The 24,361-nt window shown below is 55.5% G+C and overlaps 1 protein-coding gene across 1 annotated transcript; it reads left to right on the forward strand.

The window, feature by feature from the left end:
• Positions 1 to 7,231: 7,231 nt before the first annotated feature.
• BPIFB6 (BPI fold containing family B member 6) lies at positions 7,232 to 19,036 on the forward strand. Its single transcript, XM_058287403.1, has 15 exons — positions 7,232 to 7,503; positions 8,762 to 8,846; positions 9,837 to 9,941; positions 10,346 to 10,495; positions 10,656 to 10,719; positions 11,142 to 11,202; positions 11,877 to 11,968; positions 12,755 to 12,931; positions 14,062 to 14,115; positions 14,478 to 14,651; positions 15,347 to 15,414; positions 16,850 to 16,895; positions 17,692 to 17,755; positions 18,151 to 18,227; positions 18,823 to 19,036. The coding sequence occupies exons 1-15, from the start codon at positions 7,254 to 7,256 to the stop codon at positions 18,853 to 18,855; spliced, it is 1,500 nt and encodes a 499-aa protein (XP_058143386.1). The 5' UTR covers positions 7,232 to 7,253; the 3' UTR covers positions 18,856 to 19,036.
• Positions 19,037 to 24,361: the final 5,325 nt, after the last annotated feature.

Genomic DNA, 24,361 nt, shown 5'->3' on the forward strand with positions numbered 1-24,361 from the left:
AGGGACTGAGGCCCAGCAATAGAGAAAGGTGCCAGAGTCCCAGAGCTGGCGGGGGCCAGATCCCAGGAAAGTGACCTTCCTAGAATCCAGACGGAAGATGTTCAGGTGCCTCCTCTCTTTACCAGCACTGCATCCCCACCTGGGGTTTGTCCTTGGGTCACAAGCCTGGGGGAACAGGCAGCTGTTGCTTCTCTGTGGAGTCAGGATTTGCTTTCTGGGCCTCTGACCTCACTGACCACGTCTAATTCCTTTTCCCTCGGAAAGCTCTTCAGACCCAATGAGTCACACACAACAAGATGACCTAGGGAAGCCTGAGGGATGGCAAGCCAAAACCCTGTTGTTTTTCCCCCTGATAAGCTAATCTCTTAGCCAGAGATTGTAGGCCTTCCTGCCCAGATATACAGGATTCGTGTTCTGTTTATGTTTCCTTTTGGGAGTAAAGGGTGCCTGAATATCCACCATCGGTAAGCAAAGCCCTTGGTATAGTGTGACACTAGCCTCTCTCCCTGTAAGTTACAGGTTCATCCCTAAGATCTCAGGACTGACTGGGGGACCTAGACCCAGCCCAGGGATTGGTGATGGGAAGGAGATAAGGGTGGTGCTGAAAGAGTGGAAAGGAGAGGCTGTAAAATGCAACTTCATGGTTTGCTCAGGACAGCTTGTCATTTATTTTTCTTGATTGCTTAGTTAATTAATTCATTAATCCCACTTATACTGGGGCCGAATACAGGCTCAGCCCAAAGTTAGGTAGTCTGGTGTATTGGGGAGACAAAAAAGCTTAAGATACAGTTCAGGTCATAAAGGAAGTTAATTACCTAGAAAAAGAACATGAGCTCAATATGTAGGCTCCATTCATTAAACAGTCATTCCATTTGTCCATCCATCTTTCCATCCACCCATCCATCCATCCACCCATCCATGCATCCGTCTATCCATCCACCCATTCACCCATTCATACATACATCCATTTGTCCACCCACCTGTCCATCCATCCACCCACCCATCCATCCATGCACCTACCTTTATCCATCTATCCACCCATCCATCTATTTGTCCATATACTCATCTATCAATCCATCCATCCATTCATTCTCTCATCTATCTATACATCTTCATCCATATACCCAATCACCTTCATCCAACTACTCATCCATCTGTCCATTCATTTATCTGTCCAGTCATCCATTTATTTAGCCATTTTTCTAATCAGTCAGACTTTGTGGGTACCCATGATATATCCAGTTCTGTAACATATGCTCTTTTAAGAGGAGGGCACAAAGGCACCTGAGCCAAAATCCCTGCCCAGAAGGAAGTCCATGGTCTACTCAAAGACAGCTGATGAATCCCTAAGGGACACCATTCAGCCACTCAGTGAGACGGACAGATGAGTGTAGTCGTCTGGGTCCATTCAGAAGATAGAAACCACATAGTAGCTTCAACAGGGAGGGTTTGATATAAAGAATTAATACAAATATGAGGAAATTCTATATGGTACCCTAGGGTGAAGGGAGAGTAGTCAAGGAAGGATAAAGTTGGAAGGGGTTCAGACCTCATTGGATGAGGTGTGGTGCAGCCTACTGCACAGCAGAGATTCCCCAGTTGGACCAGGGCAGAGCTGGCCTGGAGCTGCTGGGCAAACAAGAGGCTACTCTTTGGGGTACAGGCCAGAGAGCAGGCCATCAGTAAACTAGTGATGTAGATGGAATCCGGGTACCCTTGGGGACAGAAGACGGTCAGAGCCTGCATTCAAGACCACATGGGGGTGGGTGGGAGGAGCTTGCAGAGGGATGCTGGGCCCTGGCATGGGCAGGCGCCCTACAGCGTGGATGGGCCAGGGGATGGGGGAAAGTGTTCTGAATTTTGTTTGGTGAGGACCGCGGAAAGGCTGTCTCCAGGCTGAGGCTACAAGGCGGCAGAGGGATCACGTATGGGCCTGTGGCTGGGACAGGCTTCACCAGATGTTCTCATATCCACCCACTGACCCTGACCTGTGCCGGAAATCACAGGAAGCCCCTCCTCTTACAACGTCCCTCTGGTGCCCTCCACTGAGAAAGGCTAACATCATGCTCACTTTCAAGGATGCCATTGCTTATCTATATTGTTGCAATATAGAACATATAATGAAGTGTGCATTTGGAGTTGAGGAACAGTAAATTGCTAATGACACAGAAAAGAGAAGGCCGTGTCCTCCCAGGTCTGGCTCCTTTACAAATATCCCACTCCTCCACCCACCTGGCCCGCTCTTAGCCATGAAGGTAGACCCGCACATGGTCTTTCTTTCTTTATTTTTTTAAGATTTATTTTTACTTTATTTCTCTCCCCTTCCCCCTTCCCCCGCCCCCTGCCCCGCCCCAGTTGTCTGCTTTCTGTGTCTATTTGCTGTGTGTTCTTCTGTGACCACTCCTATCCTTATCAGCCGCACCTGGAATCTGTGTTTTTGTTGCGTCATCTTGCTGTGTCAGCTCCCCGTATGTGCGGCGCCATTCCTGGGCAGGCTGCACTTTCTTCCGAGCTGGGCGGCTCTCCTTACGGGGCGCACTCCTTGGGTGTGGAGCTCCCCTACGTGGTGATACTCCTGCGTGGCAGGGCACTCCTTGCGCGCATCAGCACTGCGCATGGGCCAGCTCCACACGGGTCAAGGAGGCCTGGGGTTTGAGCCGTGGACCTCCCATGTGGTAAGCAGACGCCCTATCCACTGGGCCAAGTCTACTTCCCCTCGCATGGTCTTTCAAGGCCTTCGCACTTGCCTTCTGCTACACCTGGGATACCTCTGCCTAAACTATTTACCCTTCGATGACCAGGTCAAACACCAGCTTCCCCAACTCCTTCCAAGCCTGCAAACCCACTGGGTGTCTCTTCCCCTGGGACTCTGACGCCCTTCCAGCTCATGCTCTGGGTATTTGTGTCCCTGCTTCCCTCCCCACCAGCTATATCCTGACTGACCTCTGAGTCTCCTCTCTGACATTCCCCAGAGCCCAGCACACAGCAAGTGCTTAATAAACGTGTGGTGCGTGTATTACATGTGCAGTTATGTGCTGGAGCTCCGGCCCAGACTTGTCCCATCCCCTGGCCCCAGGCAAGTCAGCAGGGAGCCAGAACCCCTGCGGCAGGTGGGTGCTGCTGGATGCTGGGTCTCCAAGGGTCCCTGGGGAAGGACAGGGTTTTGGGACCGGCCCATCCTTCAGCGCCCGGGCAGGGGGAGAAGGGAAGAAGTGATTAGGGAAGTTTGCCTGGAGGAAAGGGCTGCAAGCTGGTCCTGGAAGGATGAGGAACTTGGAGCAGTAGCAGGCAGGGTGTTGGAAGGGATCAGGCAGGGTGAGTCTGGGGTGTAGGGGAAACTGAGACCAGCAAGATGGGCAGAAACCCAAGTGGGTGTGCGAGGAAGGTCTCAGCCTGGGCTCCAGAGCCCCTTGGGTCCAGATCCAACCACAGCTGTGCCACTCATATGCGGCATGACCTTGGGCAAGTGGCTTGATGTCTTTGAGCCTCAGTTTCTCTATCTGTAAAATGGAGAAAACTGCAAAGGCACCCACCTCATAGGGTAGTTCTGAGGATGGCATGGCTGCTGCAGTGAAGTGCTGAGCACTGTGCCTGGCACAGGTGAAGGGCCCAGTACCTGGGAATTACTGTACTGCTGTTGTCAGTGTTGTCACGGAGTTCCACCCCCTTGTCACACAGAGGAGAACACAGTTCCCAGGGAGGTGGAGGGAGTATCCCAAGGCCACCCATCTCGTGAGGCCCATGGCCGGGATTGGGACCCAAATTCCTCTACCCACTCAAGGGGCTGCTCCAATCTCCCCCCACCCATGTCCTTCCTGCCACCCCTAATCCCTCGGATGGCCCTGGGGGAGGGGAGGAGGCTCAGGGACCAGAGCCAGAGGGCACTGCCGGTGGATCTGTGGGCGCGAGGAGCTGTGAGCCCTGCCCGGCCGTCTGTCTGTCGGGGGCGGACTGGCTGGGATGAAATGATGCTATCTGCGGCTACTGGCCCAGGACTGGCTCCTCCAGCTCGGGACTGATGTCGGGGTGGAGATGGGCTATGCCAGTCAGGGCCCTGCTCTGGCTCCGTACCAACCTGGCAGGTCCTGAGGGCCCATGGGCATGCGGGGCCAGGTGCTGCCTCGCTCTTAAGACCCTACGCTCCCCGTGGGTGGACGAGGGAAACCCCGTCCCCCTGCACCCTCCCTGGGCTGTCCAGTCAGATCAAAGGCCTTCAAGGTGCCCCCCAGCCACACCTCCCAAGGGCTCATGGAGGCCGGAGCAGAGGCTGGCCCCGCCTCTGTGGGTCGTTCACCACGTAACCCTGGACCCCTGCCTTTGTTGCCTGCTCCCACCTCCGGTTTGGAAAAGCCCCCTGCCTGGCACTTACCACCTCCCCGTCTCTCCCCCAGGAGGGTCCCTCTGAGGATATCTCACTTGGCCACTGGCTCCTCGTGTCCCCCACCTACATCCCAGGTGGGGCACAAGTCTCCCCCTGGCCTAGCCTTTGCACCTGCTGGTGCCCGCCCGAAAGCCTCTCCATGGCTCTGTAGCTCTGCCTTCTGCTCCTCCCTCTGGTGTCAGCTCCAGTGGCCCCTGCGCAGGGGGGGGGTCTCCTGGATCTGGCAACCCCGTCCTGCCCCACATCTTGCTCAGAAGCAGCCTTGGGTTTGAGCTTGCTGCTTGGTGCCCACCTCCCCCTTAGGCTCCAGGAGCCCTCCCAGTGCAGGAAGGCAAACTGCCTTCTTCACTCCTGGATCCCCAGCACCCTGCACAGGCTGGGTACACAGCAGGTACTCAATAAGTGTTTGCTGAAGGAACGAATGAGTGCCTACTGTGTGCCCAGCCCTGTGGGAGGTGCGGGCCTAGGAGAGTGGACGGCGTGCACCCTGACACCCACTCCGGCACCCTCCCCAGCACCTGCCCTGGCCCGGCCACCTGGGCTCCCCCGGCCACCCTCATCCCCCGTGCTATTTACGTTGGAACAGAGCGAAGCGTCACGTGAGCAGCGGGGCTCTTGTTCTTCGGGCCTCTAGATAATTATCTGGGCCTTATTAAACCCTCAATTATCCAAGCAGCTAAGCAGGCTCCCAAATATAAGGGCTTCCTCATGCCGGGGAGGGGAGGCAGGGGCCAGTCATCCTGGACACTCTCGGGCGCGGCGAGGTAAGGACAGGCCCCGCCTGTGGGCCTCTCCCTGGAGTGTCCCATCTAGCCCTGTCACTTTGTAGGTGAGAAAGCAGGCCTAGAGAGGGAAGGGGCCTGCCTGAGATCACACAGCAAAAGGGTGGCAGGCCCAGGGCTCAGACCCGTGTCCCGACCCCAGCCCAGCGCTCCCCACCTCACAGGCAGCCCCGGGCCGTTGCCGCGTAGGATTTAGGCAAGACCAAGGAGATGGCAGTGGAAGGGGCCTCCCCGGACCCCACCGGAGGCAGAGGGGAGACCAAGGAGGAGCAAGCCCCGGGGCCTTTACAGGGCTCAGAGCTGAGCTGAGGTGGCCGGGGATGGGAGCATCTGGAGCTCTTATGAAGAGGGGGCAGGGGAAGGGACCCCAGGTGCAGGAAGGAGTGTGACCCCGAAGGATGGGGATGGGGGCAGCAGGAAACGCGCATCATGGGGTGGGCTGGATTATGCGTAAGGTCAGGTTCAAATGATCTCTGAGGCTGGGGGTGTGTGCAGAAGAGATCCACTGATCTCGTCTGCTGGTGGAAGAGGCAAGGGCTGAGCGAGGACTCAGGGAAGAGCAGGTTTGGATGTGGGGGGGTCCAGCTTAGCAAAACAGAAGCATAACACTGACACTAACTGCTTGTCCCAGAAACTCCTGCACGACCTTAGTGCCCTAAGCCACCTATTGTTCTGAGGTGACAAAAATCCCTGCCCGATTAACCCTAACCTGGCATCAGTTCTGTCCTGGCAGTGGAGAGACTGGGGAGGGGCTCAGTTTTTGGGGCTCAGTCTCCCCATCTGTGAGGTGGGCTGGAGCTGGAGGGACCTTTGCCTGGTCCCGTCCAGCTCTGTCGCTCTGGCACAGAACTCCATGGTCCCTCTGGGGATGGTTTTCAAAGAGATTTGGCTCTGGGTGTGCATGTGCATGGTGTGTGCCGAGGCACACGTGTATGGATTCATAGGGGTTGAGGAAATGCCAAGGGTGATTATTTTCAAGCTGTGATATTTAAAAAGTGAACGGGGTGAGAGAGAAACAGCTCACACTTTGCTCTAACAAGTATTGGTTGTTAGCTGGGCCGCTCTGCCCTGGCTCTTTACCCACGGGCTCCTTCTGAGGCTTTAGGGTTCCGCCTCCTTAGAGGGGTCTTCGCTGCCCAGGGCGTCCTCCCCCTCCAACACGCGCGCTTTCCCCCACCCTATTGCTTCTCCTCTGTCTCCCCCTCCAGATTTTAGATTCAGGAGGAGCAGGAAAGTCTCTGCCGGGTGTATCTTGTAGCCTGATCTGGCACACAGTGGATACCTGATAAATGGGAGACGAGTGAATGAATGAATGAATGAATGAACGCAGGCATAGGCTTGGGCTGGGGAGGTGGAGGATCGTGGAGCCTCAGTGGCCCGAGCCGCTGGCAGCAGGTGTCCAGATGGAACTGCCGCTTCCCTGGGCTGACGCAGGCTGGGTGCCCAAGGCCTTGTCTGATTCTTTGCCTTTTCAGCCAAAGCTCCCACCTGGAATAAACACTTGGTCTCTGGTTGGTGGAATTTCAGGTCTTGGTAAGTGGGAGGGAGGGACTTCCGGAGGGGCCGAGGGTGTGTGTGGGGCTCCCCTGACATCCAGAAGGAGCTGGCGTGGGAGGCCCCGGGTCGGTTCTGAGGCTCAGCGGCTATGAGAACTTGGGCCTGCCCCTCACTGCCCCATCGGTGAAGCTGTGTCTAAAGAGGCCTTAAAGGACTGTGAGTTGAGATTTCTGGGCCCCGTGGGGAGGTAGTGCTGGGCTGGAGGAGGTGGGGGTCACCACTGGGTGTGGGTCAGAGTGGGGGGCACAGAGGGTTCCCTCATTCCCACACTGCAGTGCGAGCTCCCGAGTCAGGGCCGGGTTGGAAGCCCCCTCTGTGGTCCTAGCACTGCCCGGCTCCAAACACACTTGAATCCACAAAAACTGCAGCTGCACCTCCCAGCAAGCCTGTAAGGCATGGTGGTCAGAGCTTAGCTCACTCAACCCGCGGAAAAGGAAACTGAGGCTGAGAGAGGGCAGGGGCCTGCCGGGGGTGACTCCAGAGGGCCCCACGTTTTATCAGGATGCACCTCCCACCCTCTGGAGAAGGCGGCAATGATGTCTGCTGAGCTGGCAGAGGTCAAAGGGCTCATGGACTCTGCGAGGACCCAGAGGGCTGCGTCTGCTCTGGGCGTGGGGTCCCCCGGGGGCACCAGGGCCTGGTGGGCTGCACCCAGTTCGGGCCCCACTGGCGCAGGTGGAGCCATGCTGTGGATCCTGTGCCTGGCCCTCTGCGGCCTGCTGGCTGGCACACGGGCGGACCCCGGGGCACTGCTGCGGCTGGGCATGGACGCCATGAACCGCGGTGAGCTGGCGGGCCCAGACGTGGGTTGGGAGGAAGGGGCGGGCATTGACCACTCACGTTTGCATGACCTGAGCCTCCTATGGGCCTCAAAATAGACTTATGAGCTTTGTGTTATTTTATTCTCCTCTTTTACAAAGGGGGAAACCGACCGAGGCCCAGAGAAGATGGGGTGACTTGCCTAAGATGCCCCAAAAACTTAGAGGCAGAGCTGGAAATCCTGCTGCCTTGGAGCCTCTCCGTGACCTTGAGGGCAGGGGTTGGTGGTCACAAGGGGGCTCTGGGAATCATAGACTTGGGTTCAAATCCTAGGTCGGTCACGGACTTGCTGTGCTGTCTCAGGCAAATCGCTTTCCCTCTCTGTGTAGCTGTTTGCTTATCTCTAACTGTAAAATGTAAGGAAATGTAAAATGGGGCCACTAGTCCTTCCCTGGCAGGATCAAATGAAACCAGAGAGATCCTTAGGAAAATTTATTTTCCACTCCATGCCCAGCTCCGTGATCCCAGTTGCAAAGGGTGAATGACAGTTCTGTCAGCCCAGTGTTTGTCCCTCCCTCTTGGAATTACCACTGTGAGCATCCTGGTGGGGTTTCCCACACAGTGTCATTCGGGCTGAGGCCTCCAGGCTTGGGGAATCAGAATCTCTAGGCTTCTGCATTTTAACAAGCTCCCAAATGGTGCCCTTACTAGCCCAGGTTTGGGAGTGGCTGGCACAGAGGATAACGTCAAGGCTCTAGCTTGGCCTCTGTGATATGGCCCCTGCTAACTGCTCGCTTCTCTGTTGTCTCTCTCTCCACCATCCTCCAGCCATACTGAATTATCCCTCTCCCCTCACCATGCCATGCTTTCCCCCTCCTCCTCTCCTTTGGACTCTGTGCCTTCTGCCCGGAGTAGTCCCTTTCATCTCGTGCTGCCTGGGAAGTCCTATTCCTCCTTCAAGGACCAAGTTATATGTCACCTCCTCCTGGAAGCCTTCCCAGCTCTTCCCCTCCTGACCTGGGCCCCTCATGCGGTTCCTCCAGCTGCCCGCACCCACCCTCTTAGAGCTCTGGGCACTCGTTACCGTCCTTGCAGGTGGCCCTGTCTCCTCTGCTAGGCTGGAGGAGGGCAGGGGCTAGGCAGACTCATTTCTGGGTCCCCCGATTGCCCAGCCCCGGGTGAGGCACAGTGTCTGGGGCACGTGGTGTGCCGCCGGGAAGCAGGGAGGGCAGGGGCGCAGTGGGGGAGCCCAGCTGAGTGTCCCTTGGGCCCCCCTTTCCAGAGGTCCAGAGCGCCATGGATGAGAGTCACATCCTGGAGAAGATGGCAGCGGAGGCGGGCAAGAAGCCCATGAAGGGCATCACCAAGTGAGCGGGACGGGCTTCGGGGCGGCGGCCGGGCGGAAGGCGGTGGGGAAGCTGTGCCTGCACCTGAGGAAGCTGGTGTGCGGCCCGGGGCCTCTCCCTGCCTTGTCACTGTCTTGCTGGGCGACCTTGAGCTGGTGGTTACTCCCGCCTGGGCCCCGCCTCCTCGGCCATCCCTGGGGACATCCCTGCCCGTAAGCAGGTCCTTGGGAGGAGGACGTGAGCCTGAAAAGTCCAACTCCGACTCCCCGCGTGTAGCAGAGGCTCTCTGGAAGTGGGTGAAATTGATGGAAAGATCCTCCAGTGGCACAGTAGGAACGGGATCAGCAATTATTTAATGTCAGCAAATCGGTTCCTTTGCAAGTGCATCTGGGATCGACTGGTAGGGCCTGCCTGGACGGAGGTGCTGGGAAGGACTTTGAGGCATATCCAAGAGCTCGGGATGGGCAGCTGGAGGTGTAGGTTCCACATCTTGGCTGTCCTGGACCTAGACTGGTGGTTTTCAACCCATGGGTGATTTTGTCCTGCCGGGGACATTTGGCAGTGGCTGGAGGCATTTTGGCTGTCACGACTTGGGGGAAGGGGGGTTAATACTGGCATCGAGGTTTAGAGACATCGAGTGGGAGGCTCTAGACGTCCTACAGTGCACAAAGAATTCTCCCGCCCAAACTGTCCCTGGTGCCACCTCTAAGCACACCTCCCCCTTAGTTGCCAGTGGGGAAACAGAGGCCCACAGGAGGGGACGGAGCAGCTCAAGGTCACACAGTGAGCCAGCCAGTGACCTGCCCCACCCGTGATGAACGCTTTCCGGGTACACGTTTGTTCACGTCCGGCCTCTGCGCAGTTTCATGCCGGCCCTGTAGGTCGGCTTCTCCCTGTGGCCCAGGATGGGCCTGTCCTGGAGGCTGCCCGGCAAGGTGGAGGAGGGGCGGGTCTAGAGCCTGGGGCTCCCCTGTCGGGTTCTCACGGCCGTGGATGCCTGTGCCCTCCCAGTCTGAAGGTGAAGGATGTCAAGCTGCCGGTCATCACCCTGAGCCTCGTCCCTGGGGTGGGCATCTTCCAGTGCGTGTCCACGGGCATGACCATCACTGGCAAGAGGTGAGTATGGGGCTGGCAGGGGACAAGGGAGGAGGAGAATGGCCTCTTTGGTGCTCATTTATTGTGTCCCACCCGGGTGCTGTGTTATGGACCTGATCACAGCTAACCACAGACTGAGTGACTAATCTAGGAGAGGCAGCATTTGGGAGGCAGGGAAGATCAGAGAAGGTTTCTGGGAGGTGGTGACAGTCAAGGAGAGTTTTGAAGGATGTGTAGGAGTTCACCCAGGCAAGAGGGGAGGGGAAAGGCCTGGCTGCGTGACCTCGGGCCCATCCCATGCCCTTCTCTAGCCTGTCTCTATCCACCCTCCCCCTCCCCCCAGGGCCGCTAAGACTGTGGGCAAAGAGGAGGCAGGGACAGTGGTGGCAGAGATGCCCGTCATGCCTGCCTGTGCCCTCCTCTAGCTTCATGGGCGGGAACATGGAGATCACCGTGGTCCTGAACATCACAGCCACCGACCGGCTTCTGCAGGACGAGGAGACGGGCCTCCCCATGTTCAAGAGCGAGGGCTGTGAGATCATCCTGGTCAGCGTGAAGACCAACCTGCCCAGCAAGTGAGGGCTCCGCGGCCGGGGCCCGCTCAGGCGGGGCGGGAAGGCGGGCTCCGCCCCGGCAGCGCCCCCTCCCCGCCGCGCCCCTGCGGAGCCCCTGCCCCTCCGCCCCTCTGGCCCGTGTGTGTGCCCCTGCTCACCCGCCCTCTGCGCTTGTGTCCAGCATGCTGCCCAAGGTGGTCAATAAGTTCCTGGACAGCACCCTCCACAAAGTCCTCCCTGGCCTGGTGAGTGGCCCGCGGCCAGCCTCCGCCCCCCGCCCTGGGACCGCTGGGGCCGGGCCTGGCAAAGGCATTTTATCTTGGGTGCCCCTTTGGGGAGAAGGAGTCTGGGCCTGCACTGGCTCGTCTAGTGCTGTGTGCTGTGAGCGTGGGGGGAGGCGAGGGCAGGCTGCACATCGCGTCCTGCCGGTGCTGCTTGGGTGGCCTCTCCCTGGGGATCGAGTCGCACCGCTTCTGCAGGCTGAGTCCGCAGATCGGGTTCTGGTGCAGGTTCTGCCACTGACTTTCTGGGTGCCTTGGGGCCTCAGTTTCCCCACCAGTGCCTGTCCCCCCAGGGCTCTGGGGACTTCCTGTGGAGTACCATTCCCCTGTGAGGGGTGTGGCCCCCATGCTGGGCCCCCTCAGCCCAGTGCCTCCTCTGCTTCTAGATGTGTCCAGCCATTGACGCGGTCCTGGTGTATGTGAACAAGAAGTGGGCCAGCCTGGACGGTGAGCGGCCCTCCAGCCGCACGCCCACCGCGGGCCATCAGGACGGCTAGACTTGCACGACCCACTTCCCATTCCAGCCTGGGGACCAAGAGGAGGGCTGAGGTCATGCTGTCCATCCCCCACTGTCCCAGCGGGAGTCCTCCCGAGTCAGCCCTCCGTCCACTGCTCCGTCCATCACCCCCAGGACTGCAAGGGCAGCAGCCATTCTGAGCTCACCCACAAACCTGGCGCCCCGAGTTGTAATCCCGATAGATGATATCTGACTCTTCCTTGCTGGGGGGTGGGGTCTGCACGTCCATCATCTTAGGGCCTCCAGGGCGCCCCACTGTGGGGCAGAAGACGTGCAATGGCTGGCACTGAGGAAAACAGCTCACATTCCCAGCACCGTGGCCTGGGACAAGTCACTTTCCTCCTCTGAGCCTCAGTTTGCTCATCTGTAAACTAGAGCTGATGGTTCTGTGTCCCTGGGCCGGTGTGAGGCCCTTGGCAAAGACTCCAGGGTAGGCTGTTATTGCCCCCACTTTGCAGATGAGGTTACTGAGACCCAGAGATGCTAAGCAGCTTGCCCTGGGTCCCACAGAGGCCAGGCTCAGGTGGCAGGTGGCTGGGGCCAGCTTCTCTGGGATGCCCCTGGGGTTGGCCTCTCCCTGAGTGGAACCGTCCTCTTTGCACAGCCCCCATGCCTGTGGGCCAGGCAGGCACTGTCAAATATGTCCTGACATCCGCACCAGCCACCACAGCCAGCTACATCCGCGTGGACTTAAGTGTAAGCCCCAGGGGTGGCCAGAGGCCTGGGCCCTCTGCTTCACTGGCCCGGGTGGGGGTCTGCAGGTGCCTGGTCTGGGTCTCCGGCAGGTGGGAGGACCCCTAAGGCCATGGTACATCCAGGCCCGCCAGGAGAGTTCTCCCTGACCCGGGCCTTCTCCCTCTGTCTGCTCCAAACATGAGTCCTTGAGTCCCTGAACTGACAGCTGGGCTGCTGACATCACACTCACACCTTCTCCAAAGCTGTTTGCCTCTCCCAATGAGTGGTCCATGCAGACAGATCCTACCATTGTGCAGATGGGAGCACTGAGGCCCAGGCAGGAGGCAGGACTGGGTCCCACAGGACGCTGGTGGCAGTGGCTGTTTGACTGCATCTTCAGGAATGGAAAGAAAAATTCTAAGACGTCACGTCCTTGTGAAGTCTTTCCAGTGTGGTTCTTATATGCCCCATTTGTTTTCCATTTGCCTCTTTCTCCTAAAATACAACAGAAAACACCTTATGGATAAACAAGGCTCCAATCAGTCAGAGTCAGATAAACTGAGGTTACCTAAGCAATCCTAGGAGGAGCTGCCAGTGGTTTAGGGGCTGGCTCCCTTACCCTCTCAAGCTTCTGTCTACCCAATAGTACACTATGAAGTTTATTGTATCCTGCTCTGGCTCTGGCTCTACCATTTAATGACTTGCAGATTCAGGGCTTGGTTTGAGCTCCATTGGGGTGGAGGACCATCCCAGGCTCAGCTCCTCACACCCAAGGCTGAGTGACTTCACCTCCTGCCTGTCCCACAGCCTATTGTGCAGCAGCAAGAGGGTGACACTATTGAGCTTCCTGACGCTGGGGAGGCCCTCGAGGTCCCTGAGGGCTACCCGGAAGGCTCTTCACAGCTGGTGCTCTCGGCTGCATTCCTCACCGCTGAGCTCACCCTCCTGCGGGAATCCTTTGATGTAACAGTACAGGAGTCGAAGGTGAGCTACCCAGTCTGCCCCCTCCCAACCCTCTCATCTGCTTCTTCCCCCTCATAATGACAGTCCCTGCCTGGCTTGTCCATTCTGAGAATTATCTTGGAGTTGTGGGCAACACCAGTACTGAAAGATGCCAGGACCAATTGGGGATTCTAACATCAGTTCATCCCATCATTCACCATCCCTCATTCCAACTGTCCATACAACCAGTTATTTATTCATCAATTTACACCTCTCAGGCATTGGCCATCCATCTACCTTCCTTTTATCCAGTCCTCATTCCCCTACCTATCTATCTCTCTACCTTGTATTCATGCCCTCGGTGCTATCGTTCCAACTATCATCCATCCATCCTTTCATATCATCTACACCACACCTAGGACAGGGTCTGATACTGTTGAATGAATCAATCTATGCATCTGCCATCTATCGTCCAAACACCCATACACTAACATACCTTCCCACCCAATGCTCCATTATCCATCTATCTGTCCTCTCACTCATCCATTCATTCAGCTATCCATTTTCTGTCCACCCATCCCCATCTCCACTGCTATATCCATTCCTCTTCCCATCCATCCACCCACCATCTATTCATGTGTTCTCCCATCCATTCCCTACCCAACAATTCAACCATCCATTTTCCCCATCCTCCATCCTCCTTTCTTCCATTCTCATTTGTCCTCCATCTTTCCATCCTTTCCTTTACACTCCTATCCATCTGCCCACACATTTTCCCTTCATCTATCCATGTACCCTTCCATCCATCATTCCACCCATTCACCCACTCATCCCTTCAGCCATTCTCCCATCCTCTTACCCCTCCATGCACCCTCCTCCACTCATCCATCCATCCATACACCATTCTCCCATCCATGTGCCCACTTATCCATAAGACAACATTTTCTCAGCATTTGACCTTGTGCTAAGAGCTATGGATATAGGAATGGGTAAGCCACCATCTTGGTCACCCAAAGAGCTCATTGTGTAGTTAGGCAAACAATTAAGCACAGAGTGGTAAGTGTTGTCATGAAGGAAACTCAAAGAGTATACCTTATGGAGTCAGAAGAGATGTTTGCTAGAATGAGTCAGGGAAACCTTCAGCAATTCTCACCTTGACTTTTATTTTGTAGATCAGTGGGCTGCCCCCACAAACCACCAAGACACTGGCTGGCTTCATCCCTGAAGTGAGTACCCCAACCACCCATACCCATGATCACCATGAGCTGCCCTGCCCTCTTCTCCAGGCAAATGGATGAGGGACCTGGTCTTTTCAATGCCACAGTTCCCTTTTCCAATGTGGAAACATTCCAACACTGCATAAAGTACTCTGGGTCCAGTGTGGAAACAGCTCAGCCATCTGACATATGGAAATTGCCAGATTGTATGTCTTGTTCCTTTTATTTATTGATAGATGTATTCCCAGGTTTTCCATATCATACTTTCTTTGTTCTAGGTAGAAATTCTCTGTTTAATGAGGGACTCCTGGTTTCAGCTGGAGCCACCAGTCTGAGAACTGGTCCTAAGGGGAGTTTCCTCGGTTTCATAGGTGGTTGAGGCCTATCCCAAGCCAAGGCCCTTGGTGACCAAGATCAGGATCAACAAGCCCCCCAAGGTCACCATGAAGACAGGCAAGAGCCTGCTGCACCTCCATGGCACCCTGGAGATGCTTGCTGCTCACCGGCGGGGCAAGACTCCTAAGTCCCTCTTCCGCCTGGAAGTCGTGAGTGTGGAAACTATTCCCCATTGAGTCCCAGCCTAGTGGATATGTGAGGCTGGAGGGGGGATCATAGTTGATGGCTGAGTAATGGATGGCAAGTTCTTGGTTAATTTCAATCGTGTGTTCCCAACTGTTACCTGGTGTCTGATCCATGCCTATGCTGTTGAACCTTTGAATGACTGGAAAGAGCAACAAACAGAAGATCAATGATTTAGTCCTTTCTTTCTCTCTTCCACTTCCCTCCAACACTCACTAGTAGCTTAAGGGCAGTGAAGGGTTCACAGAGATTATGGAGCCCAGAAAGGCCCCATATCCAGTTTGGGGAAATCACAGAAGACATCACCAGAGGAGGTGATGCCTGGGCTCATCTTGAAGGGTGAGCAGGAGCTGACCAGGGAGGGGGTGTTGATATTGGGGTGCTGGGGATGGAGGGCACTCCAGACAGAGAGTTCAGCATGCATAAAAGCCTGGAGCAGTAACACAGTGTATAAGGACCTACAAATGATACCAGGTATTTTGGGGGTCCAGGAACAAGGAAGGAGGAGGAGCCTGGGGAAATGGAGGGGTTCAATCCCTGAGATTGGAATGGGTAGAGAAGAGGACTGGCACTAGGGGCCCATCTGGCCCCTGCTTTGTCTTGGCAATGGTACCCCTGACTGGGGTACCCACTGCCTTCTCCCCACTGCCCTCCACCCCAGCACTTCAACCTGAGAATCCAGTACTCAGTGAGTGGGGACAGGCTGCAGATGGCCACCTCCTTGGACAGGTAGGAACCTGTGCTCCACGCTGGCATCCCTGTGCTTCTGCATGGGTATTGCCAGCATCCGCTGGGCTTCCTGCTCCAGGCTCTCCCCCTAATCCACCCAACATGGCCCACACTGCCAGCCTGCTCTGGTCACTAATTCTGCTCTAGAACTCTCACTAGCTCCCCACTGTCTGCATGATCTTCTCTCAAATCTTAGCGTGGCATTAGAAACCCTTCTCAAATTCTCCCACCCTCACTCTCATGATTCCACTAGGCTCCTGAACAGTGAGTCTGCTCATGGGCCCATGTCTCCTTTTCCATTAAAGGGCCCTTCTCCCTGCCATCTAAATGCCATCTGCCAGCCAGGGCTCACCTCAAAAGCCGCCTTCTTCTTATACTAATAAGCACTAATGTTTGCAGAGCGCTCTCTCTCTGTCCAGCCCTGGCCCTGCATGTTGTATCGATTACCCCGTTTCATCCTTACACTCTGGGAGGAGGGTACTAGCACCATTCCAGCTTTACACTCGGACACTCGTTAATTCTTTCATTTGCCTAAATCACCGATCTGACTTGTCTTAGGTCAGGATTCTTTCAGTTGCAAGAGACAGATCTCCAATTTTAACTGGCTTAAGCCCCAAAGGGACTCTTTTGGCTCCTGTCATTGAAAATACCTTCAGACTTTGCTGGCTCCAGTAGACAAAGTTCTCAAGAATCCCATTCCCTCTTCCCCTTGCCTTCGCTGTCCACTTTGTTGCTGGATTCTCGGGTAGCCTCTCCCCACGTGTGGCAAATTGACCATCGCTATGAGAGGCCTCTTGTCCAGTGGTTCTAAGAAATTAATGAGGCTGCTTCTCATTGGTTTAGCTTGAGTCACATGCCTAACTCTAAGCCAATCACTGCGACCAGGAGCGGGAATGCTGTGATTGGCCAGGCCTGGGTCATGTGGTCACCCTCGAGGGCTCTGGGTTCAGCTCTTCTGGAATGCCTTCTAATGGGAGTGGGGGAGGCAAGGTTGTTACTGGAAAAGAGAAGAGAAGTTGGGAAGGTAGAGCCACTAGATGACCATCATGTGACCATTCTGGTGCGCACACCAGTGCCTACTGGAGGCTGTGCAGGGGTGGTGGGATGAGGGTCCCCAACCTGGTGTCCTGCCAGGCTCTTGGACTCCAGTTAGGTGTCAAATCTCTGGCCTGGGGCTGGAGCAATAGAGTGGCGGGGGTTCCAGGGGGAAGAGGCAGGGCCAAAGGGGGGAAGGGGTGAGCCATGGGAAACAGCAAGGTGGTGAGCATCCCGTCACAGGTAGCAGGCAAGCAGTGGCTTAGAAGCACCTGGCCTGGAAGCTGTAGAAGGGACTTCTGCATCAGGGAGGGGTTGGGTGTTCTTGGGACCCCCCATCTCCAGGGCCAGTGCTATGGCTCTGACCACCCTTTGCCCTCCCCCCGCCACCTTCCCACAGTTTAACGAGCCTGTCCTGCAAGTCCTCATCGATTGGCACCTTCAATGTAAGTGTCCCAAGTGTTCTGACTTGAGGCCAAGACTAGGCCTATTCCACTTTGGAGCCACAGGAAAGGACTTTCACAGGAGGCAGGGTGACTAGAGCAAGCCCCCAAGGTGGGGCTTGGGCTTCTGACTTGCTGTGTGACCATGGGAAGGTCCCTTAACCTCTCTGAGTCCCTGTTTCCTTTTCTAAATAGGGATGGACATTTTCCTGATTGATCTTAAAAAATATTGCCATGGGCAGTGGCAGCCTGGGGTGGCCAAACTGTTATTTTTATTAGTCTCTGTGGTATCAAGACCCAACAGAGAACCTGGCCCCAGTACGGGATAAGAACAACGATGATGACAATAGCACTTACTGAGTACTTACCCTGCGCTGTGTGCATCACACAGTCTTGTTTAACCCTGGGACCAGGTGCTGTTATACTCCACTTTCACAGATAGGGAAACTGAGGTACAGAGAGATGGTGAAGGAATGAATGACCATAGCTCCTGAGTTTTCTGTAGGAGCAGAAGTGGGTTGCACAGAGCCCCCTGCTGGCTGCCAAATCCCCCCGTCCCTGTACCATGGCCCTGCGTGTCACCTGGACAGGGACTAAGCGGTGTAGAGGGGCAGGGGCCTGTGGCCAGCCAAGGCCCAGTTTGGATGCAAGCTGGCCGAGTTATCTGATGTTTGTAATAGTCACTGCCACGGTCCCCTGAGCCCCGTTGGAGTGGGAACCCCCCAAAATCGTTGAGTTGCACCGACTTGAACTGGATGACGGGCCGTGGAAAGTCCTCTCTTCCCTCTCCCTGCCTCAGGAGGTGGACCTGACTGGCTTCATCACCGATGTTCTGCGGGAGGCCTACGTCCCGGCTGTGAATGGTGAGGACTGGGGTTTGGGGCTCTGGCTTTTCTGGTGCCAAGAGGCACTTTATGCAGGGAGGGCGGCCACCTGGGTGGTCTCAAAACCCCCGCACTAGCTGCCGCTGGGGGCGGAGGCCACAAGGGGGCGGAGGGCCACTGCCGAGGCTCCGAGGTCGGTGCCTGGGACAAAGCCCCCTCCCACAATTTGGACACTGACCCTTGACCCCAGACCGTGCGGCGAGTCGCCGCTTGACCCGCACCTGGGATGGTAGATACCCGGTGACCAGGCTGCCCGTGCCACTGGCATATACCGTGACTCCGTCTCCGCGCTGTCCCCACGGTTCGGCTCCCGCAGCCGCCCCTCTGTCACCGCAGGGCGGGCGGGCTGAGGGGGCGCTCGCCCTGTTTCTCAGGTGTGCTCCAGGTCGGACTCCCGCTGCCGGACTTCCTGGGCATGAATTACAACCTGGCTGAGCTGGACATAGTGGAGGTGAGGGGAGGGGCTGGGGCCCGCCAGTCAGGACTTCCGGCAAGGCGTGAGGAGCCATCGCCCACTGCCTCTCATCAGTGTGAGGGGGCAGGGTAGGGGCGTACGCGGCCACCAGCGTAACCCTGCCCGCCCCTCAGAACCTGGGCCTGCCTTGGCCAGGGGTTCCTCAGGAGGAGATTTGAGCTCTCCTACTCCCTCGCTCTGCCGTCTTGAGCAAATACTTCACCTCTCTGTGCCTCCGTTTTTCTGCTTGGGAAATGGGGCTGATAATATGGAGGCTGACCTCCTGGGGCTGTTACGAGGATTCATTGAGATACTTCACTTAAAAGCATACAGTGAGGGCTCAATAAATGCTAGCTATTCATTGTCCGCCAAGCGCCGTGCTTGGAGCGCTACATGCACATTTTTCTCCTTCATCTCTCCACATTGGGAGGCAGAGAAAACGGGGGCTCAGAGAGGTGAGGGGGCCTCCCTGGGTCCAGCTCACCCTCTGCTCTGGGGCGCCACACTGGCTTCCACCCTGTCCCCGTGCCCGGGTGGCCCTGCCTCTGCCCCCCGGGCCCCACCCTGCCCCTGGCCCTTCGCCTCCTTCCAGAACGCCCTGGTGCTGGACTTGGTGCTGGACTGACTGTGGCAGGACCCTCCTGGCGCCTGCCTGCACGACACCAACAGACTGCAGCCCACGGAGGGGCCGCCCTGGGTGGAGAAGGGGAGGCCTGGCCCCCGGCCCCGCGGCTGCTTCCTGTGCCCAGGAGCGGGCGGGCCGGGCCCGGGGGGGTGCCTTGGCAATAAACAGGAGAAAGGCCCTTCCCGACACCTCACGTGTCTGCCTCTTTATTTGCGGCAAATCAATGTATGGCTTTTCTTCCCCTTCAGTGGGTTTCAGGGTCTAAGAGGGCAGCTCGCCACAGACTTGAGCACATATTGAGCACCTGCTGAATGCCATGCTCGGGGTTTTACCTGTGTCCTCTCACTTAATCCACATTTTAACTCAATGTGGTAGAGGGGCAACTGTTGAGGGAGACGTGAGAAGGTGCTTCCTGTTTCCGTGTTGGAGCGGAGGTGGGTAACTGCGTGACCACGTGTCAGTGTGCGGGTGTGAGCACATCAGTGTATACACCAGTCTGTGGGCGGCCTGGGTGGTCGCCTGTGCACACACGTGTGTCTGGCTGTGGAGGTCTGCATGGCATATGAAAAGGCCTCTGGCTGCCCGTCTGTGTCTACCTGCTCTTGTGTTTACGTCTGTGCCCACACATGGCACTTTCCAGATCTGTACCCTGCCACCTCTCCTAGGACTCACACTGATATTATTCTTTAAATTGACTCGAAAAGCAAGTGGCATGGGATAGCTGGTAGGTAGTTATACATAATGAGGCACATATTTATAGACACACTGGTGTAAATTTACACATATATTTGTAGTAGTATTACACAGCGATAGAAATCCCTCAAAAGAAATACACCAGACACCAGCTGTAATAATTTCTGTATAGAACTAGTTTCTTCTTCATCCTTTTTATTGAAGGAAATTTAGAAGGCAAAGACTATCTCCTAGCTTGACTGCTTGAAGGCTTGCGTATGTATCAGCACACATCTAGTAGAGCTGCCGCTCGTGAGGCCCTTTCACCGACAGCTCGGAGCCAGGGGCTATTAGTGCCTGAGGGAAGACCAGGCAGCAGCAGACCAACCGCTGAATTTACCGGCGACCACACCAGCCACTCGTAGTTCCATTTACCCGCGACCACACCAGCCACTCGTAGTTCCATTTACCCGCGACCACACCAGCCACTCGTAGTTCCATGGCTTGCTAAACAGGGATTCTTGAGGAAGAGTTGCCTCAGAGTGGGGAGAGGAGACAAAACACTATAAAAAGTTTTACGGGAGGGAAGTGATACAGCAAAATAACAGAAATGCTCGGGAGTTCGTGTGCTATGACCAACTCAAGCACTGAATAGCTAAAAAATCTGCAGTAAGTCATTTAACCTAAAAAAAAATTAAACAATTTTTACATGGTATTAGATTAAAATGCATTTAAAAATAAATGTATTATAAATGGATCCTGAAAATTAGTGTCATTTGCTATCATGTAGAAGCAGAACTCCTTAACTCTGAGAAGAAATGCCCATCAGGGCTCCCCCTATGCTAGCCTGGTGCTCCAGCTCTGGAAATTATTGGGGGTGGCCGTGTGTCTGTGTGTCTGGTGGTGCCTATGCCTGGCAATCTGTCTGTGTCTCTATGGGGGTGAGTTTTTGCATGTGAGGGGCTGGGCAAGTCCCTGAGTGCAGGGGTCTGTGGGCGAGGGGTGTGGCCAGAGGACAGCGCCCCTGGGCCGGTGGGACCCTGGCAGCTGGGCCCCATCCCAGCCTGGCTCGGGGCCCATGCCACAGAGGAGGCAGGCCCTTCCCTCCCTTCCTCCCGGATGCCAGGGCCACCCCCTTCGGCCCTAATCCCATCACCCATCATCTCCCCGGGCTCTGGGACAATGGCAGCCTTGAGGAAGCCTGGCAGAGACAGGCGCCTGGGTAATCCACGGGTGGCTGGCGCTGGGCCAAGCACGCCCCTCCCCTCCCCTGCCCTGCCCTGGGATGCTCACACAGCACACACATGGCCACCTAAAACCTCACCACCGCCCTACCCAGGCGGTGTGCGGATGGGGAAATCAAGGCACAAAGCTGTTAGGGTTGGGAGGCCTGGGTTCTCGCCCCGGTTCCTCCGTGGTGAGCACTGCGTGGCCTTGGACCGACCGCAGCTCTTCTCCAGACCTTGGTTTTCCCACGGGGGAGAGGGCTTGGATGCTCTGACCTCTGGTCTCATGTCAGTGTTCGTCTCTTGGGCAGGTACTCTGGATTTACTGTGGGCCAAAGGGCCAATGGCTAACGGGGGCTAGGCTGGCATGGGGAGTCCTGCACTGTGACCCCACAGTGCTGTCCCCATGGGCTCTGCTCACCTCCCAAGATTTCCACAACCCAAATGGCCAAGTGGAGGCTCGGAGAGATGAGGCGACCGGCCACGGCACACGGCACAGGGGGAGCTCGGTCTTGAACCTCTGGCTGCCTGAGCCCAAGTCTCTTCCTCTCTCCTTCAGACCATACTCAGCCTTGGGATCCTCGTTTAAAGAAACGAAGGACCAGAGAGGGTGTGTGACTGGCTCAGAGCGAGGGGTTGGCAGAGTCGGGTCTTCAGCCCCGGGCCCACAGCTCTCGCCCCCCACGGGCCTGCCAGGCGGCCCCGCCCTGGGATGAGGCCCCACAGCCCTGCCCCACCAGCCACCACCGCTCCTGCCCGTCTCCCTTCCCAGCCTCCCCAGGGCCTTGCGGAAGGCCTCCCAGGGGAGTCGCCATCACCTGCGTTTCTCCAGCTCCCCTGGCACCGCTCCCTTGAAGCCCTAAAGTCCACTTCCGGGATACCTGTCTTCACAGCCTGCCCAGGTGGTTGAGGGTGGGCACCTGTGGTAACAGGCCACTTTGCAGCTGGGGAAACTGGCACTGTGAGGGAGTCACTCAGCAATGACGGAGCCGGGATTTGAACCCAGGAATCCTGGCTCCAGAGCCTAGGGGTGTTTCTTCTGATCGAGTCCCTCCCCTGCTCTGTTCCCTTCCTTGGCTCCCATCGCCCTCTCAGGGCTCTCAAAAGGGCTGTCCATCAGGTAGCTCGGTGGCTTGTGGGACACGCTGGTCCCCGGAGCCTCCACGCCAGCCTGTTGAGGCAGGGCTGACAAAGGCCCAGAGACACGTGTTTTAATGAACCCCATCCCACGGGCAGGCCGGTCCCTGGCCGGAGTCGGCGCATGAGGGGTTTCATAGGTACCTGGTGGGGGGTCAGAGTTTCTTTTGAGGAGTCTAGTAAAAAATGGGGGAGATGAGCCAGAACAGAAACTGGGTAACATTTTTCCCCTTCCAAGAGGCCAGGCTGGACAGGAGTTAAGATGGCAAGTGTTAGAGTCAGGTGTCCTGCTGGAGTCCTGTGTGACCCTGGACACAGTGAGTGCTCAATAAACACTAGGTGTTGGCACTCTGTATTAATCTGGGTTCTCCAGAGAAACAGAACCAATGAGGTATAAATATTTATTTATTATAAAGGAATTGGCTCACATGATGGGGAGGCAGGGTGGGCTGGCAAGCCTGAACTCCATAGGGCAGACCACAAGCTGGAAACTTTGATAAAGGTGATGTTGAAGTTTTTAGTCCTAATTCCCCAGGGAAAGCTGGCTGGCTGGCTGGAAATTCTGACAAGAGCCAATGCTGAAGTTGCAGCAAAATTCTTTTGACCTCTAAAAGCTTCATTCAGTTCTGGTTTAAGACCTCCAGCTGATTGGATGAGGAGATGCCCCACATTGCTGTGGGAAAACTCTTTTGTTGATTGTAGATGCAATCAATTTATTGTAGATGCAAATCCCATTTGCAAAATGTCCTCAGTGACAAGTAGGCCGGTGTTTTACCAAACAACTGGGCATAATCATGGTGCCAAGTTGACACATGAAAGTAACCATCATACTTTTCCCTCTTACTCCCTCAAACAAATGTCTTAAAAATATTGCCAATTCCAAGTGCTGATGAGGATGGGGAGCAGCCATATCTCTCAAGGTCTGCAGGTGTGAATGTCGAGTAGCACAGTCACTTTGGAGAACAGAAGGAGTACCTAGTAAAGCTAAACACGTGCACATACTATCATGGTTCAACAATTTCACTCCTGGGTAGTAACTCACACAAAGACTTGACAAGAACGTTCCTAGCAGCTTCATTCATAAGATCCAACAACTGGAAACAGCCTGGCTGCCTCTAGACAGGAGAGTGGGTAAATGAATGGTGGTATTTCACACAATGGAGTAGTATACAGCAAAGAAAAAGAACAAATCATTGCCTTATACAACAACATGGATGAATTTCATAGACAACGTGTGAATGAAACCACATACAAAAGAGTACATGCTGAGATTCCATTCATATGAACCTGAAGAACACACGGAATCCTCCTATTGTCCTAGAGGTAAGGAAGAGTGGTCACCCATGATGGGGCAGGCAGGCAGTGACTTGGAGGGGACACCAGGGGGGCTTCTGAATTGTTCAGTTTGCAAAAATTCATTGAGTTGTGCACTTATGATCTGTGTTCCTTTCTGTACATGTTTTATATTTCAGTTAAAAGTTGTGTGATTTTTAAAGCATATTGTGGTTGAGTAGTTGGTTGAACCCCTAAAATCATCAGGATGAACTTTCTAGAGTTGGAGGTTCAGAGGTTATTGAGGCAAATGAGGTAGATACCACGCCCCACACTTCACTGGGTTCAGGGCCCCACGCAGAGACAGATCCGCCAATGCACAGACAATTACAACACAGTGTGTGGCAGACACCAATAGAAGGAATCCTAGGGAACTGCTTGGGGATCCAGGAAGGCTTCCTGGAGGAGGAGGTGCCTAAGCTGGTCCCTGCAGAGGAACTACAAGTAAAAGCCAAAGCCCTTCTCCTAGGGGGCCTGCCACTTCCTTGGACCCATCTCCCCTTCTTCCCTCGCCCACTCCCTCCAGACATGCTGGCCTCCCTGCTATTCCAGGATCACCAGTCTTTGTGGCTGTGGTTCCCCCTGCCCGGCCGGGGAGGCCCTCCCCCACATATCCACCTCCATCAGGGCAAAAGCCACCTGGAATACAGGCCGCCCCTGGCCACCGTTTTGAAAATTGAACCCCTTCTCCACACTCCCGAGCACCTTCCCCGCTTTATTTTCTCACCAGCCCTGACTTCCTGGATGACGTGCTTACCTGCTTTCTCTAGAGCTGTGCTGTCCAAAACGATGGCCTCACCAGGCCACTGAGCGCCTGAAATGTGGTGAGTCCAAAAGAAGGTGTGACGTAAGTGAATTCTGAGGGCTTAGTATGAGAAAAAGAATGCAAAATATCTCATTGGTAATTTTATATTGATTACATGTCAAATGATAATAGGTCGGACATATTGGATTAAGTAAAATATAGTATTAAAATTGATTTCACCTGCTTCTTTTTACCTCTTTTTAAATGTGGCTACTAGAAAAACTAAAATTGCATTCTCCTTTTATTGATCAGCTTCTTGAGGGCAGGGGTGTGTCTCTCTTATTCACTGCTGTATCCTCAGCGCCTAGCGAAGAGTGGATGTTCCATAAATAGC

The sequence above is a fragment of the Dasypus novemcinctus genome, chromosome 24 (assembly GCF_030445035.2).
Source record: "Dasypus novemcinctus isolate mDasNov1 chromosome 24, mDasNov1.1.hap2, whole genome shotgun sequence".
Taxonomy (NCBI): Eukaryota; Metazoa; Chordata; class Mammalia; order Cingulata; family Dasypodidae; genus Dasypus; species Dasypus novemcinctus.

Bases quoted from the DNA above. Each gene is read 5' to 3' on its own strand.
- BPIFB6 (XM_058287403.1), top strand. From the start codon at position 7,254: ATGATGTCTGCTGAGCTGGCAGAGGTCAAAGGGCTCATGGACTCTGCG. The intron at 11,969-12,754 runs GTAAGCCCCAGG...CCTGTCCCACAG, and splicing joins ACATCCGCGTGGACTTAAGT to CCTATTGTGCAGCAGCAAGA. The intron at 14,652-15,346 runs GTGAGTGTGGAA...CCTCCACCCCAG, and splicing joins CCCTCTTCCGCCTGGAAGTC to CACTTCAACCTGAGAATCCA.